General features: G+C 50.7%; 2 protein-coding genes and 1 long non-coding RNA gene across 7 annotated transcripts in view; 2 read left to right on the top strand and 1 right to left on the bottom strand.

Moving 5' to 3' along the window:
- Positions 1-16859, top strand: part of HOXA3 (homeobox A3) — a 33217-nt gene that overhangs the window by 9516 nt on the left and 6842 nt on the right. The window contains exons 2-3 of one of the 5 annotated variants that reach the window (XM_072764603.1): positions 3925-4104; positions 8384-8466. The gene's annotated coding sequence lies outside the window, so the exon portion shown is untranslated. Of the gene's footprint in view, positions 1-3924; positions 4105-7769; positions 8157-8217; positions 8721-11767; positions 12634-16859 lie in introns of those variants that run through there. The other 4 variants (XM_072764604.1, XM_072764605.1, XM_072764601.1 and 1 more) reach the window with 4 other exon arrangements.
- HOXA4 (homeobox A4) lies at positions 28-2423 on the top strand. Its single transcript, XM_072764610.1, has 2 exons — positions 28-809; positions 1366-2423. The coding sequence occupies exons 1-2, from the start codon at positions 185-187 to the stop codon at positions 1710-1712; spliced, it is 972 nt and encodes a 323-aa protein (XP_072620711.1). The 5' UTR covers positions 28-184; the 3' UTR covers positions 1713-2423.
- LOC140599740 (uncharacterized) lies at positions 8143-16838 on the bottom strand. Its single transcript, XR_012002728.1, has 2 exons — positions 16648-16838; positions 8143-9115 (listed from the first exon to the last, which is right to left on the bottom strand). It is a non-coding gene; the product is annotated as an uncharacterized lncRNA (long non-coding RNA).

Raw genomic sequence — 16859 nt, 5'->3', positions numbered from 1 at the left:
CGTTGGCGGCGGCGGCGGCGGCGGCGAGAGGGGGAGGGGGAGGGGTGGGCGCTTGACAGCGGGGGAGGGGAAGGGAGAAGAGGAAAGGGGGGGATGGGAAGCGAGGCAGGAGGGGGAGGGGCCTCGGCGAGCCCAGAAAAACGACAACGCGAGAAAAATTAGTATTTTTGCACTTCACAAATTAATGACCATGAGCTCGTTTTTGATAAACTCCAACTACATCGAGCCCAAGTTCCCTCCCTTTGAGGAGTACGCGCAGCACAGCGGCCCGGGCGGCGGAGACGGCGGCCCAGGCGGGGGCCCCAGCTACCAGCAGCCCCCAGCGCCCGCGGCCCAGCACCTGCCGGCGCAGCAGCCCCAGCTCCCCCACGCGGGCAGCAGCCGCGAGCCCCCCGCCTCCTACTACGCGCCGCGGGCTGCCCGCGAGCCCTCCTACCCCGCGGCCGCGCTCTACCCCGCGCCCGGGGCCGCCGACGCCGCCTACCCCTATGGCTACCGCGGTGGCGCCAGCCCGGGGCGGCAGCCGCAGCCCGAGCAGCCCCCGGCGCGAGCCAAGGGTCCCGCGCACGGCCTGCACGCGAGCCACGGCCTGCCGCCGCCGCCCCCGCAGCACCGCGCGGCGCCCCCCGCGCCCCCCGCGCCCCCCGCGCCCCCGCGGCGCTGCGAGGCGGCTCCCGCCACCCCGGGCGCCCCGGCAGGGGGCAGCGCCCCCGCGTGCCCGCTGCTCCTGGCCGACAAGAGCCCGCCGGGCCTGAAGGGCAAAGAGCCTGTGGTGTACCCCTGGATGAAGAAGATCCATGTCAGCGCCGGTACGTGGCGCCGCGCCGCTGGGGAGGCGCGGGAGGGTGGGCTGGGGCCGGGCAGGGTTCGGGGGTCGGGGCGAGGGTCAGCCCAAGAGGCTGAGGGGCAGGGGGCCTCTGGAGGGGAGCCCCCATCTGGCCCGAGCTACAGCGGGATGTGGGTGTGTGCGCGCCAGCCAGCCGCCTGATCCTAACGTGAGAACCCTTTTGTACCCGGGGTCCCTTTATCGAGAGATTTACGAGACGCCAAACTGTTAGGGCAGTAATTATAGCCCCCATAAATTTAATTGCCCTGGCAGAGGCTTCAGGCCATGTGTCTTTGAAGCTTTTCTTCAGCCCCAATGCCCAGCACCATTCTTTATGGCTCTCGGGTGTTTCCCGTTGTCAATAGCCTGTGAAACATTTTCTTTGCCGTTTTATGTATCTTGCGTGAACTTGGTGTCAGGTTATTATATAATGATGATGTCCAATTGCTCTTCCCCACCCCACCTTCTCTCTCCTCCTCCTTCCCCTCTCTTCCACTCCCTCCTCCTTGGCCTTCTCCTTCGGGGTTGTGGGCGTTCAGTCAACCCCAGTTATAACGGAGGGGAGCCCAAGCGCTCTCGAACCGCATACACCCGACAGCAGGTCTTGGAGCTGGAGAAGGAGTTCCACTTTAACCGCTACCTGACCCGGCGGCGCCGCATCGAGATCGCCCACACGCTCTGCTTGTCCGAGCGCCAGGTCAAGATCTGGTTTCAGAACCGGAGGATGAAGTGGAAGAAAGATCACAAATTGCCCAACACTAAGATGCGATCCTCCAACTCGGCCTCGGCCTCAGCAGGCCCGCCAGGGAAAGCACAGACTCAGAGCCCGCACCTGCATCCCCACCCCCACCAGGGTGCCTCCACACCCATTCCCTCCTCCATATAATCTTCTAGAGATCTAGACCAGTTTCATTCCCCCACCTGCTTACCCCCCTTCCGCCCTTTCCCCCATACTCCTACCTGTCTGGACCATAACAGACCCCAAAACAAAACCCAACTCGGTGAAAGGGATTATAAAAAAAAGAAGACATTATCCCGGTAAGAGTGTGTGCTGGTTGCCACCCAGGAGAGGATAATAGCCAGGATGCTGGGTGATAGAACAACCTGCTTGCCTGAATAAGGCTGCCAGGTTTGGGTACCTGAGACTGACCTCTTGGCAAGGAATACTTTAGAGATGGCTAATGTCAGCTGGACAGCCCATGGTGACTGGGGACATACACATGTATATTTGTTGCAAGCAGAAGAAAACAGACCCCTTTCCCACCTTCCCTACCTCCCCCTTCCACATTAAGGCAGCTCATACAAGCTTGTATTGAACTGAATAAATGAGTAGACATTGTGGACCTCACCAGATTATTTAATTCTCAAAATGTATAGACCTTGATGATAGATGTGACACATGTTAGTTTCCTTTCCTTGCATTTATTTAAAATATTGTTGTAGAGTTATTGTTGTCTTATTCTGAGGCACAATCTCTGGGGAGAGGGGAGTGCATTTAGACCTATGTGCAACTGTACAAATTGTGGTGTGGCTATATAAAAAGCCATGTGCTAAGAATAAACTCTGTTTTAAAAAACCATTAAAGTTCTAAGACACATTTGTGTGTTTCCTACTTTTAATTAAAAAAAAAAAAAAAAAAAAACAAACCCACAACCCAAAAGTTCTCTGGATTGAGATGTCTGACCTTGCATGTAAAATTTTGTAGATGGCTGGAGTTATGTTCACTTGGATTTTGACTGCTCACATCATTTGTGTGAGTGTGTTCAACTTGAGCTGAACTCTTGTCAAGTTTGACCCACTGTGGGAAAAGTTCCAAAGAGCAGGAAGGCTCTTGAGCTCTGAGAGGGCTCCTCTTCTTCCCAAACTTGGCCAGGCTTTCAGGCTTCAAGTCTCTGTAAGGCATAGAAACGTGTCCTTCCCTGCAATGAAAGGTGAAACCGCGCAATGCTGAGGGCCCAGGGGTTTCTGCAGCTGTTCTACACGCTGAACTCTGAGCACACTTGGAAAGAAGTGGTCCCTTTGGTATTTATTGCACCTTCACACTTAATCTGCCTGTTTCCCTGGAGATAAAAAATAGTTTGTGCAGAGTTGAGATTGCTTTTGGTTTCTTGGTTATTTTTAAGGTTTTCTTCACTACCTACAGCTTGGGGATTTTTGTTTTTCTTTCTTTCTCTCTCTCTCTCTCTCTCTCTCTCTCTCTCTCTCTCTCAGAAGCAGGAGCTTTCAAAATAAACAGTAAAATTTCCCAGTAAATCCTCCAAGGTTTCTCTGAGGAAAGAAAAAGCATAATGACACTCTCAAAATGTATCCTAAGCAAGGTAGACCTGGGAGTATTCAGTGATGGAAAAAAGCCAATCTCTGAGCTAGGGTCACTTTTCTCCAATGCTCCTGGATCTTTCTATCCAACCTAAAGATCTAGAGTCAAAGGTTGAAAATCAAAACCCACATTGCAATCTCTGTAACTCTTGTATGTATTTCCTGGTATCAGTAAAGAGGATTTAGACTTGGGTGTCACTTGGACGGTGGATTCTGCAACAAGATGCAGAAAACCAACACACAGCAGCCCCAGAATATAACTGTCACCTGGCCGTGAATGTGTGCAGCGTTTAATTCGTGTTATAATTTTAGTAGAGATGGGAGGGGGCGCTCACCTACCTTTGCTATACCAGAGGAATTTTAAACACATTTTCCCATCAGTGGCAAACCCTTAGCCAGTGGTCAGTGCTGTTCCTTTTGTCGCTGTCGCCTTGTGTGTGATACAGGCAAGGCTGAGCAGTTCCCTACCTATGAACAAACCATATCTGAGAGGAGAGTGGTGGACACCAGTCTCAGAGGGGCCTCCACTTCTCCCCAAGAAAATTCAGGGGCAAACAAATACACGCCTTCCCAAGTCAGGCCAAAACTGGCATAAAGTGCATTTTATACGGTATGAACGGGTGCCAGGGATTTCTGGAGGCACTGCAACTGCTGCTGAAACTTATTAACCCTCCCCCTACAACACGCACTTGTAAAACGAAATTAAATCACGCTGAAAATAGCAATTTTCCCAGGAATCATTAATCACCTCATACAATAAATACTTCTTTGTAATTCAACAGCAATTCTGAAAGGCATTCTCTGGGAAAAGTCTGTGGAGAAGCGAGGGATCTTCTTGCAAATAATATGGTCTCGGGCAAAGACGCAGCATCTTGGCTGTCTGCTCAAAAAATGCCTAGACTCTTGGTGGAAATTGAGTGTCGAGCTGCAAAACCTCAAATGGCAGATTATCATCATTTAAGGTAAATTCTTATATTTCTCCTTTGTAGTGAAGCAGGGGTATAGGGGCATTCGTTAGCTTCATCCCAGAGGCAGTTGTATGGGGATGAAACGGATAACTTTATTTCACATACTCTTATAATCTATCCAGGAAAGGAAGAGAATGGATGGAAAAATTGTTTTTGTAATATACCAGAACAAAATGGCATTTTGGTCCAAACTGTCTTGATTATTAAGGTATTGTTAAGTTTTTGCAAAGCTGAAATTATCCAAAATGACCCAAACAATTGTCATTTCTTTTTAATGTTTTGCCTGTTTTCGATTTGGACTTTAAGGGAGCTTGTTATAACAGCTTAGAAAATCCCACTTTGGGCTTTAAAATCATGCATTGTCTTCCCTTTGCTAGGGCAACCATAAGAGTTCACCCAGAGGACAAATTTTCTATCTCATTAATTGTTTTTTTTTTTAAAGCGAACCCTAGTGGCCCCTCAAACCCTTGACCTTTAAAGACAGTATTTTGTGTAAGCTCTATAATTCTCCTACCAAAATGACCCTTACGCATGCTCTCCTTTTCTCTTTTTCCCTCTTTCCCTCGAATACATACTCCTTTGCTTTAGTCACAGAGCCAAGCTGTGCATGACTCTGGAGATAAAAGTTTTGTCAACATCTGAAATCAACCTAAATCGGATAGGAGACACTTTAATGGTCACAGTTTGAATTAAGTACTTAACACTCTCCCCCCTGAAGAAAAATGGCACTTTGCAGGCTCTCTTTCCTAGTTTTGCTGAAATCTACGATATACCCGGTGTTTTATTACAGCGGGAATTCAACTGTGACAGGCATAGTAGAGTACTTAATACCCAGGATGGAGCTCATGGGAAGATTACCTAGATATATGGGGAGTAGGCCCTCTGCACAGCATCTCTGATTCTATACCCAGCTATCCCTGGGTGCTCATGTTCCCCCCTACCTCTCAGCTTCCTCTCCAAGGGGTGGGGACCACCATTTCTACTGTCTCCCTGCTCTCCTAAGCTTCCAAACTGTGCTGCTCTTCTCACCACTTTTTCCCTCCAGCAGTTTCGACAGAGAAACTGATCAAGGACTCTTAAGAATGAAGGGAAAGAAAGACCCCAAAGAACCAATGTGGCAAACAGAAACCTGGAGTTTCCCATCTGGATTGGTGGGTTCTGGGCAGGCTGTGGTGCTGTTCTTTGCATTCCCTTGGTCTGCATCCCTAGCCTGTGTCCTGTATTGAAGAACATAGGCTCAGCCTTCCCAAGGGCTGTTCCTGTTGCCCTTTCTCTATATTGTACACCATGGGCCCAAGAATAACTCTGCTTCCTCTCTCAAAAGGCTATGAGCTGGGAAACACAGGAGGAGGAAAGGATGTGGGTCCTAACTTCTTGACAGCATCAGGGAGGCTGCTGGGGCTGTTATGAAACCTTCCAGTCTGAAACTTCTGTCTTGGAATTCTGGTGTCTCTTCTTCTCAAGGCCCCAAACTCATGGAGTAACTACCCCCAACCCCTCAGGTCAGTTCCCTTCTCTCTGGACCTGATTTCTGGGGTTAAAAAGATCCCTGTTTGAAAGAATGTCAGAGGTGAAAGAGATTTGGAAGCCATTTTGGTTCAGTCTTCTCAGTGTACCCATGAGGAAACTGAGGCAGCTGAATGTCCCCCCCAGGTTCATATTAATGAATGTGTAGGTTGGATAGAGCCTTTGGTCTCACCTTGGAGAGGGGTGAGTGCACAGCTATCTTTCCTCCGCGGAAGCCTATTCAGCTTGGAATGGATGTGTGCATCTGGGCTTACACTTGACATGGATGGCCACAGGTACTGAGCCAGGGGAGAAGGCTGGGTTCTTGCCCAATGTGCCATCAAAGCAGCCCCAGGAGATCATGTAACCAAAGCGCCTTAGCCAAGGCTCTGGGACAAGTGGACTCTCCTCTGGGCTCAGGAGGGAACAGATGCCAGGGTGTCTGGGAGAGTAGTGGGCACCCCACTGTCCACAATGCTCATAGCTCCAGAATGACTAATTCTACTATGCTGGCCCTGGGATTTTCATGACAGTCGTTTGCCTCAGAGTCCAGCAAGGAGCAAGGGTGTCTGCTTTCAGAGGCCTGAGAACTAAAAGAGCAAAGGAGGACGAAGAAGGTGGTTGCAGCAGATAAAGGTGTAGCGCCAGTTCGAGGGAGATATTGAAATTGTAATCTTTTGAGGTCACGTGACTCATTAAATAATTAATGCGGATCGTCAGGAATGGATCGGAGTCGTCAGGGCCTCACTAGGAATGAATCTCTCAGAAGTGAGACCCCAACTTCCTATTTGATTTTTAAAAACACGCACCCTCAGATTTATCTCCAAAGGCATTTAATTCCTTCAGGAGGGCTGAAGAGAGCCCTTCGGCGGGGAGGACCAGAGCTGGCGGGCCCACGCTGGGTCTTGGGGCTTTTTCTTCAGGGTTCCTGCAAGTCCGGGGAGCCCGCCGTGTCCGGGGAAACGTGAGTTTGGGGCTGGGTTTTCTGCGGTCACATCCTAGCTTTAGTGATGAAGTGGGACGGATGCGCAGACAGTTGGTAATGTTCTGATTCACACTGGGGAAGGCTGCGGAGATACCACAGGACCGGCGCGCGGCTTTGTTCAATTTTCCCGGTGTTCATAAATCACCCGCGCCGGGCGAGCGAGGGAGCAAGCGAGCCCAAAAACGCCGAGAGAAAGGCCACGCGGCGGCGGTGGCGGCGGAGGCGGTGGCCATTGCAGAGGGAGAGACCTGGGCAACATCTCTTTGTGACTCATTAGTCTGAACGATTTATGGGGAACAGCAGCCATGAATATTTGGCTTGGGGATAAGGAAATAGCAACAACAATAATAACCATAATAATTACAATACTCCTAAGCGTCGTTGGAGGGAAGGGGTGGTGGATGGTGGCAAAGCAGATCTTTCTGGAGCAAAGTTGAATGGCAACAAGAAGGGCAGCTAAGCCCCACCTTGCTCAGACTCGCTCCAGGAGCCCCAAGGCCAGGGTCAATCCCTTTGGGGATACAGAGGAGAGTTTGAAACAGAGAAAGGGGCCCAGCATGGATTCTGAGTCCCAAGTGCCTGATGGAAGGTGGGGGCTGCAGGTCGAGGTGGTGGCAGAGGGCAACTAGTTGCTGGTTTGTGGCCTCTTGCTCAATGTGTTAGGGAGTCCTGAAGACTGAGGGTCAGGGGGCTTGATGGTTATTTGGTAGCCTCTCAGGCTCTCAGCAGGATTGCATGGGCTGGAGACTGGCATCGAGGGCTGGTTTTGGGCAGGCTGGCATGTGCGAGGCTACCCCAGCCTGGGTGGAGGGGAGGATAGGGTTGTGGAAGCAACGTGAGTCCCAGCTAGTGGAGAACTTTTCCCAGCCTGGGTTCAGGACGGAGGATGAATCTTTTCCTCCCTTCACCAGCATCTACTCTCCATCCTGAGAAAGTTGACCATTTATTTGCTAATTAGAGAGCAAGAGAGGGTTGCAAATATCCCGAGGGATGAGTTGGCAGCAGAAATAGGGCACTCAGCGGCTTGTCACTGGTGCCTAAGGCCAGGCTGGATAGGACCCCCAGACCGGGTATTGTGAGATGTCTATGTCCTTCCCAGTTCCCCCCTACTTCCAACAGCCATAGCTGGCCTGCTCTGAGGGACTGGGCGCTGCGGTAGCCCCGCCAGCCCACTGGGACTGAGAAGTGACGCACCCAGGGTTTGAATGAACCAGAAGACAAAACCTCTCAAGACTGCCCCCCAGCCCAAGAACTGAGCCAGGGTCTAATTTCGCGCCAAACAGAAATGAACACTATTAGTGAGGTTTCAAGAGAGTCCGTGATTGAATGCTCTCAGACAGGGCTTCCCTTTGTTAGCAGAAGAAAATAAAGCGTGCATTCACATTCCCCAAGTTGAGGTGCGTGCGGAGCTCTCGGAGCAGAGCGGGCACCAACGGCAAAGCTTCTTCCACCTTCCTACCTTCCTCTGCCCGTCTGTTTTCTTCCCCCACCCCCTTTCCTCATCCCACCCCCTGTAAAAAGAAAGAAAGTGGAGAATGTGGTTGCGGAGATGGGAGTATGTATTTATTTTACAAAAATAAATCACCATCTTCGAGCCATCCTTAGACTGGACCCTTTCGAGCAACGAGTGCGCCTCATGGACGAGTGCCCTGGCGACTCCTCCGTGTCCGCGTCACCCGGGGGGCCACCCTGGCGCCCGCGCCGGCCACACTTCCAACTCCGGTTCTCCAACTCGCTTCCTTCGCAGCCACCATTTACCCTTTGCTGTTTATTTGTCCGCAGAGCGCCAGGACACCGGAAAAGGCGACTCCCTGAGTGCCAGGAGTTGGAGACAATCACTGGATCAGTCTTAAACATCTTTGGAGGTAAGCGCTGTGCTAACTCTTCACTCCGCTGGGCTTCGCTAGGGCCTTTGGAAGGAGTTTACTCTTCCAGGGAGCTGCAGCCCTCTGAAAGAGGTTCTGGTCAATATTTAACTTCGGAGGCATTTTGGAGCTGGGTTCCCTTCAGCTGCACTCCTTGCGGATGCGGGGCTTCGGGAAGACAAAGAATCTTCCCCGAAAGCTGAATGCCGGCCGGCGTTGTGCAGGAGGGGCGGTTGCTGAGACCAAAGATGAGTGTGCGTGGGGGTGGGGGGTGTCAACCGGGTGTGTTTCTTTCTTCGGGAAGCTCCAAACAAACCGCTGCACCGAGCAGCAGGGCAAAAGCAAGTAGAGGCCATGGGCGCGGCGGCCGCCGCGTGGGCCGCTCTCCCTGTCGACTCTTTGCGGCGCGTGCGGAGACTCTGAGCTCAGGAATGGTCGTCAGTCACAGATCTGCGTTGAGGAAACTTGTCTCGCCCCCAGTAGTTTCTCCCATCCTTCGGCCGCCTTTCCCTGGCAAGAGGGAAGTTACTGCCTTTCAAATGTGTAGACCCTCGCAGGCGGCGGGTCTTCTCCATTGCTTTAGCCAGGCTGATCTTCTGATCTTCAACAGGGAAAGCACCGGTGTTCCAGGTCTCTGCGTTTTCTTTTCCTATTGGAAACAAGAGAAAACTCTTTAAAATTCTTTTCAAGTTCTGGCTTAATTTGTTCTCTTAGTTTGGGAATGCAGGGAGGTAATTACTGTGGTTTATTACCTTGTAAAAGATCCATAAATTTCGTGCCTATTTGGGGGAGGGGCTGCTGGAATAGCTTTCAGAAGCTTGGTATGAAGGAATGGGTTTGCTTTGTTCTTTCAGGAGTTATTTATTTTAAAAAGTTTTCTGGGTTTTTGTTTTCTATTCCCTAGGCCTTTGTCTTCCTTAAAATTTGCTCCCCAAATAAATATCATGTTGTTAATTAATTGCAGCATGCTATTCAGCAATACTCTAAGGCTTATATGGTATTCTGGATACAATTATTATTTTATCAGATGGAAAGTAAATAGGGTAATAGTAAAGCTGGGTTAGCTTCTCAGCTACTGTATGTCCATTTATATCAGGTATAGGTGGAGTATTTCAGGAATTTGCAACTCAGTATGTACATATGATTTGCATCTCTGTACACAAGAGAACCATTGGATGTATACATAGTTGCAGGAGTTTTAGACCATGTGTATAAAATGATATACACATCCATTTGTATCCAGAGAACTTGGAGCCCATTTGTATTGCAGTTGCACCCACAGGAAATACCTCATGTTAAATAATGATCTATAACCTCCACCAAAAAAAAGGAGAGGAGGCTAAGTGAGCCTTACCTGATGTTAAGTAGAAAAACCACTACAGTTAACTGAAGGGAGTAAAATGTTAAGTGTATTTTTGACAGAGAAATCAGATTGCAGTGTTTGAATACAGATATATCTAATCTGCCAACAGCCTTGCAAATATTGACTAAAGCTCACCTGCTCCTTCCAAAACAACTTTCCACCTATTTTGGCTCTGCTGAAATGGATCCAGGGCATGTGTCCCCAGCACTGGCCAGGTTGGGGTCTGAAGGAATAAATGGAAGGGGACTGGCAGCTAGGTTTTCCAGCCTGGGCCTACATACTTAAGCATCTCTATTCTTGTTCTCTGGAACTGAACTTTAAAAGGCCCAGAGCCTTATCCAAGGAGAGCGGATTTCAGAGTGGTGAGGGAGGACTCTCAGCTGCTGGTTCCCTGGTGGCCTGCCCAGACCAGGGTCTCTCTTAAGGAAGCCGTTTTCACCTCAAAAGCTAAATTTCCTTTGACTTCCTCAGATTTTTCCCTTCACATCCCACCAAATCACTCCATTCCAACCCAAGTCGTTAATGTTAATTGTTAAACAGCAGTTGGAGCATTAACTGGGCTGTTAATAGTGGCATGGAGGCTCCTGGCTAGAGCTGAGATGCCGGCTGCCGTTGGGCCTTGCTGGCGTTAAGGCATTTCTCTGAAGCAGTACCGAATACTTCTCCCATTGATTTATGGCTTTGGAGTTTTTATTTGCTCCAGACTGTTCTGAGAGTTCTGAAGGGGGCCTCATCTAATTTTTGAGTTGACGTTTCTGCAGAAACTTTGGTTGAGGGAGAGGGTAGTTTGCTAGCAATTTGACAATACTTCCAGGTCCTTTCTAGGCTATCAGGAGAGTTCAGTGTGGAATATTTGGCACTCAGGGTGGGGGGTGCATATGGGGAGCAGAGGACAATATATTAGTAATCTGAATCCTTGGGGACCTGGAGAATGCTTTTTGGGAACCAGCCTTTGGTCCCATCGGCGGCGGCCGCCCTCCCCATACTCAAGGATTAAAACTCCCTAAGAGAAGCAGGTTTTCACTTTGGGTTGTCACTTTCCAGCCTGTGGCTTAGGTCAGAGTTGGGACAGTTCACAGAGAGGTTCTCTCCCAGCTCTACCACAGACAGAACTTTGTTGGAATCTTGCCACCAGCACAGGCCAGGGCTCACTTCCAAGGGATTAGGTCTCCTCCTCTTTTATTGCCCTTCTGATGTGGACACCCCCATGACCAGGCCCCCTTACTGAGGGCCTTACATTCTCACCAGGCCCCTGCAGGGGAGGAGGGGAGGAGCAGAATCATGCACAGCCTCCTGCAGCTGCTATAAGTGAGTCTCACACTTAGAGAGGCCTAGCCAGCTCAAGATCCACTCTCAGAAGGAAAAGAATAAGGCATGAGGATTTCACCACTTCTGAGCACTCCCAAAGTCTGGAAACTAAGACCTGAAAAGAGGAACTCTTTTGGCAACTCGTGAGAGGGTGAAGTGTTAAAATCAGTGGACAATGTCACCAAGCAGAAGTCAGTAGTAGAATGGGGTTGGGGTTGGGGGTGGCTTATTTGTTTCAGCCAGGTTTGTCCAGAACAGAGTTGGTCCAGTTCATTTTCTGCTGGCAGGCAGACTTTTCTTAGGAGAGGGTGAACAAACCCATGTGCAAAGAGAGTCCCAGATTATTTCGTAGGTTAATTCAAGGGATGCCAGTAAAAGCTGGTTATATTTATATTAAATATATATATATATATATATATATATATATATATAGAGAGAGAGAGAGAGAGAGAGAGAGAGAGAGAGAGAGTGTGTGTTAGTTTTTTCTTGCAGAGTCAATTGATCATTCCCCCTTACATTTTCCATTGTTAGAAGCCTATAATTTCATGTATCACTCCTGCTATGCACTGAGGAAATGAATAAGTGTAGGTTTAGCCAGGGCACTGAGTCCCTCCATATTTTGCAAAACACTGACCCATCACTCTAGAGCTAAGTACCTCTTTTCTAGAGGATTCCCATTGAACAAAATCAACTGGACTTGGAGGAGGTGCTTTAGCCTTTGTCAGGTAATTTGGGGCCTTTTGGGTTTCTCCAGTGGCCCTGGTGTATGGCGTGGGTGTTAGCAAACTCCATACAATGGTAGGCCATGAGGGAGTCCACCAACTAATAAGCCAGTTATTGCTGGGTTTTCTTCTGGAAAAAGTCCTGGTCTTTGCCTTTTGATGTATTGGCTAGTGGGCCAGAGGAAACTAGAGTGCTTGGGTGTGCAGGCTTCAGCTTGTCTGTGAGTGGAAGACTGCAGAAAGTTACATGGACCCTAAGCATGGGGACAGCATTACAGTTCCCTTCTGTTTGGATAATTTGTAAAGAAATATAAGTGGAGATAAGTGGCCTAGTATGGCACATGTTGAGGGGGGCTGCCCCCATTGTTCTACTGCCCCAGACCTAACTCTTCCCCGCTGCTGGCCAAGGTTCCCCAGTTCCCCTCCCCCAAAGCTGAATGTTCTGCTTGGAAACCTAGTCCCTTCAGTGATTCCCTATTTCAAATAAAAGGATTTAAGTTGACGTATGACCACGTGAGCACATAATACAGCGCATTATTGTGGCATTTGGAGCGGAGACCCGGGCGGGCTTCGCCTGTGATTACGTTTTCTAGATTCTCTACAGAGCGAGAGCTTTTTTCCCCCACCCCCACGCACCCACCTCCTCCTTCTCCTTCCCCTTCTCCGGAGAGCGCTCTCCTAGCGGGTTGCAGTTTTCAGCGCTCATGGAGCGGTTCTGGGCGAGCTAGCCGATGGGACTCGAGGCCACACCAGGAGGATGGAATTTATTTTAAGGTATTTCCGCTGATTGTTCATATCTAGAGTGAGTTATGGCTGTGAGAGACAAAGGTCAGGCGAGGAGACCCTGGTTCACCGACAGGACCCTCAGCCCCTCTCTTCCTTTGTTTCTCTCGTAGAACCGAAACCATTTGAAAGATCCCCAGTAGCGCCTCAGACTGAGTTTAATTCCCTGGAAAGTGTTGGTGGGTATAAAGGAAAGGGCACTTGGGGGCTGCTAGGTAAGCCCAGCGGCCTCCAGTGCTCTGGCGGCTTTGTCCACTGCAGCGGGCTGGAGTCCCAGGAGCTGAGCCCCAGGCGGAGGGAGGGTCCCGAAGCGCCGGCTCAGGCCGAGGTGGCCCGCGCTGCGCTCGCTCGGCAAGACTGCCCGGAGGGGGTGGAGGCTGGGTGGGTGGGAAGGGGAGATCGCTCCGGGGTGGTGGCGTTCGCCGGCGGCTGCGGTTAGAGAGGTAGGGCTGACCTGGGCAGCCGGAGCAGCTGGGGGAGAGAAATCAATGAGTGTGCAGATGCGCTGCCATTTTATTGATGATGCTTCGGGCCACTTTGTTCAGTGCTGGGTTGTGGGACACGCTTTCCCACATGCAGGACCAAAGGTGCCAGACCCAGAGGACGCGCCATTGTTTCCCTAGCACCCTCTCTACCCGGGCAGGGGTGAAGAAGGACAGCTCAGACCTAGGAGACGCTTAGGGTGGGGGTAAGCCTGCCTGACGCCCAGAAGCTCAGTTATTCTAAATTTTGGGAGACAGAGAAGGAGGGAGCCAGACCTCGGTTTGAGCTTCACATTGTGCACGACCTGGACACTCTATTGTAATGCACCCAGCCGGCTTGCAGAGTTTTAAGGACTGGCTAGTCCGCCCTGGGCTAGAGAGAATTCCAGAGGCAGAGTCTGCAAGAAGCAGAGGCAGACATGTCTCTCGGGCTTCCGACCCCAGAAACAGTGCTGCAGCCAGGATAGAGGCAGATGAGAGTTAAACTGTGCTTCCAAATTACCGGGAAAGCTTGCAGTAATTGCGCTTTGGGGACCCAGCACTCCTGGGAAGGATGAAAACTCCCTGAAAAGGTGAAGGAAACTTCGCTTTCCTCTGCTCTTAGAGATCTTGGAGTGCAGGAAAAGGGTGTCTACAAGGAGTCGGGAATCAGATTTGCCCATGACTTAAAAAAAAAAAAAATCTTATTTCGTTCTGTACTTGAAAAAAAAAAAAATCAAATCAAGCTTCCCCTACTTGAGCGGGATTTACATCCCCAGAACGGAAGGGCTGCTTCTACCCTCCCCCGCTGCCGGCCTCCACGCTAACCGTGCTTAACTGAGGCCGTTTCAAGTGCTCTAAAACACCCCTTGGAAATAAAATGTAAGCTTTAATTGCTGTTCAATTACTTGTCAGCATTTCATATGATTTATGACCCAGTTCTGGCGCATTTTTGACCCAGTTAAAGACTCATAAATAATATAGTTTCGCTAGAAAGAATGAGAGAGGGAATAGAGGTTTGTTAAAAGCATCTTTTTATTGTCACTTCAGTGCCAGCAAGCGGAATAAATATCTAGGGATGGACTCTCAAACTGGTTCTGTATAAAAGTATGCACGGTGAGAAGAAACCAATAGTCCAGTTTATAGAGCACCAGTTGGTTTTTCCTTCATGGAAAGAGCTAATGCTATATATATATATATATATATATATATATATATATATATATATATAAGCTAGTCCCCTTTTACCCTGAAAATGCCAAAAACTCACCCTCACAGACAAGTGCATTTCCTCATTAATTTTCCTCCCCATTCCTGGATTTCCATTCTTCTTTTTTATCTCCCCTTTCTCCCTGGCTGCACAGAGAGCCTCGGATCGACCCCAGGCCCTCCCCGGCATGTTCTCAAGGAGGCCCCTGTAAAGGGTAGAGAGGCACAAACGCACCTTCGCTATTCCAGATATTTTTGTAGTGCTGAGAAAATGTTTTCTTCTAAGTCCCCAATGGGTAAGACATATGGGAGCACAGGGGCTGGAGGCGGTGGTTTGGGGGAACCAAAGGGTCCTCTCCACAAAGAAAACCTCAGTGGTTTTGGCCGAGCAGGGTGAATGGCTGCAGGATCTGCCTAGAAGGGGCACCGCAGCAGCAGTGGTGGGTAATTCCCGGTAGTGGAAATTGACAGGCAGTATTTTACTCTTAAAAAACAATAACAAATTTAAAACCTTCAGCAGTCATAAATTATTATTTTTAATCACCTCGCCTGCCATGTTCCAAAAGCCATTCCTGTGGATTTCAGAAGGGAGGCCCAAACCCCGGAGGTCTACATGCCAGGGTGTCAGGACTCTAGACTTGAGGTCAGAGCTCCATTTCTGCCTGCTGTAGCCCGCCACCCAGAAGCCACCTAGTCTTGGGACCAGCAAAGACCCAGTCCCGAGCTCCCACCCCAAGCTTTCCCTCAACTCCCAAGGCTCCAGTCCTAGCATTTTGCCCGGCACAGTCTGGAGCTGGTGAAAAGGTATGCGCCCCAGATGCCCCAGCCCTCACCTCGGCGCCCTCGGCCCTCTTGGCCCAGGAGGTCCCCTCCCCTGGCAGGTTCTCACGGAAAGCTGGCCTTCCTTGCAGCTGGCTTAGCTGAGAAGGCGGTAAGAGTCGTGTCAGCAGTTTGGAGGAGAAAGTGCGGGTTGATTATTGACCCACGCCTTCTTTCTTCAAATGCCACATCCGACCCGGCCAGTTTGAAGAGAAAATGCAGCCGAGCGGATTTTTGCGGCGGCTCTCACCTCCTACGCTGCCCGGCTCCCTCTTTCAAGTTGCGCTGCCGCAATATGCCATAAGGAGCAAGTGTTTGCTGTTTTGTGCTCTGTTTACAGCTTTGGGGCGCCGAGTCATAAATCTTGCCCAGCCATAAATGACAAAAACCATTGGTATGCATGAGGCCACCCTGGCCAGGAGTGCTTTTTGATTTCTCCCTTTTCCCTTGGCTTTGTTTTTGCTCTAAGGTGACACTTTGGCTCCCTGACAGTTTAAACATACTACTTATATTTTTAACACCTTCCTTTGAGAAGGACTGGCCGTTGACACCTTGGAATTGCACGAAAGCTCCATTTCTCTTTTTGCCACACACATACCCTTGCAGAGTTCGCTTCTGAATCTGGAAGAGTGAGGCAGGCATTAGAAGGGAGGGAGACCATCCTCCTTAAAGTTGTGGCAATATTACCGGCCGCACTCTGGCCTTTCCTATGCTTAGCGTCTCTGTATATCACTAATTGGGGGGGGGGGGGGAACCTCATAGACTTGGTGGGTGTTGGGGCCAGAGTTTTATCTCTTTCCCTGTGAGTGAGCTGCCTATCTGTACTGGGAAATGGGCACAGAAAAGCTAGAGACCCAGGTTTCTAAGGCACTCTCATGTGTACCTGAGCCCAGAGCATCCCATTTCACTTCCTAGACTTAAGTGCATTTCCCCCAGGCTACCTCCCTCCGGGCTGCAGGATTTTAAGGGTTTCTGCCTAAAAATGTAACCAAAGATAGCCCAGCTGGCTCTTGGGGAGGTCTCTTGAGAAAGGAGGCCCTACCCCTGTCCCCCAAAGATTGGTTTTGAGGTTCTCAGATTGGGGGTGGCCGATGTAGTAAAGTGCCCAAAGTCTGGGGAACTCTGCTTCTGGTTCTCTTTCCCCTTGCACCCCAACTGGAAGTGTCCAGGGCAGAGGGTTATGTGGTTTCTCAAATGGATTCCTAAGAAATAGAGCCCGGCAAGAGAGCCCCTTTGTGAGAGCCGTTTGTCCTCATTAGCATAATTTTCCTGGACTTTAGTGACGCCTAGAAGCGAGGAGAGGGAGGGCGTTGGGGGTTGGGGGGAGGCTGCCCTCCTCCCGCCGCCGCCGAGTTCCCCCTCTCGCTCCTGTCCCTCCCCTCGCCTCAGCCCCATCCCCCACGCCGCCCCGCGCTTCCCCAGCCGCCTCGGCCTCCCCTCCCGCCCGCCCCCAGCACCCCCCACCGCACCCCCCGACCAGACGCTGCTCCGCGTGTAATATTCATAAGAAACATACCCAAGTCGGTGCCACTAGCCCAGGCAGAGAGCCCTGCGCCGCGCTGGCGCTTATCTCCGGGCCGCGGCTGCTGCCCTCGGGAAGGGCAGGGGGCGGGGGTGTGGGGGAGGGGTGGGTGGGTGGGGTGGGTGGGAGGGGGGGTCCAAGCCGCCCCAGTCCGCCCTGGGCGAGCCGCGCCGGAGCAGCGAGGCGGCCACGCTCTGCGCCGCGGC

This window comes from Vulpes vulpes, chromosome 7 (assembly GCF_048418805.1).
Source record: "Vulpes vulpes isolate BD-2025 chromosome 7, VulVul3, whole genome shotgun sequence".
Taxonomy (NCBI): Eukaryota; Metazoa; Chordata; class Mammalia; order Carnivora; family Canidae; genus Vulpes; species Vulpes vulpes.
This window is presented reverse-complemented; position numbering and strand designations above follow the sequence as displayed.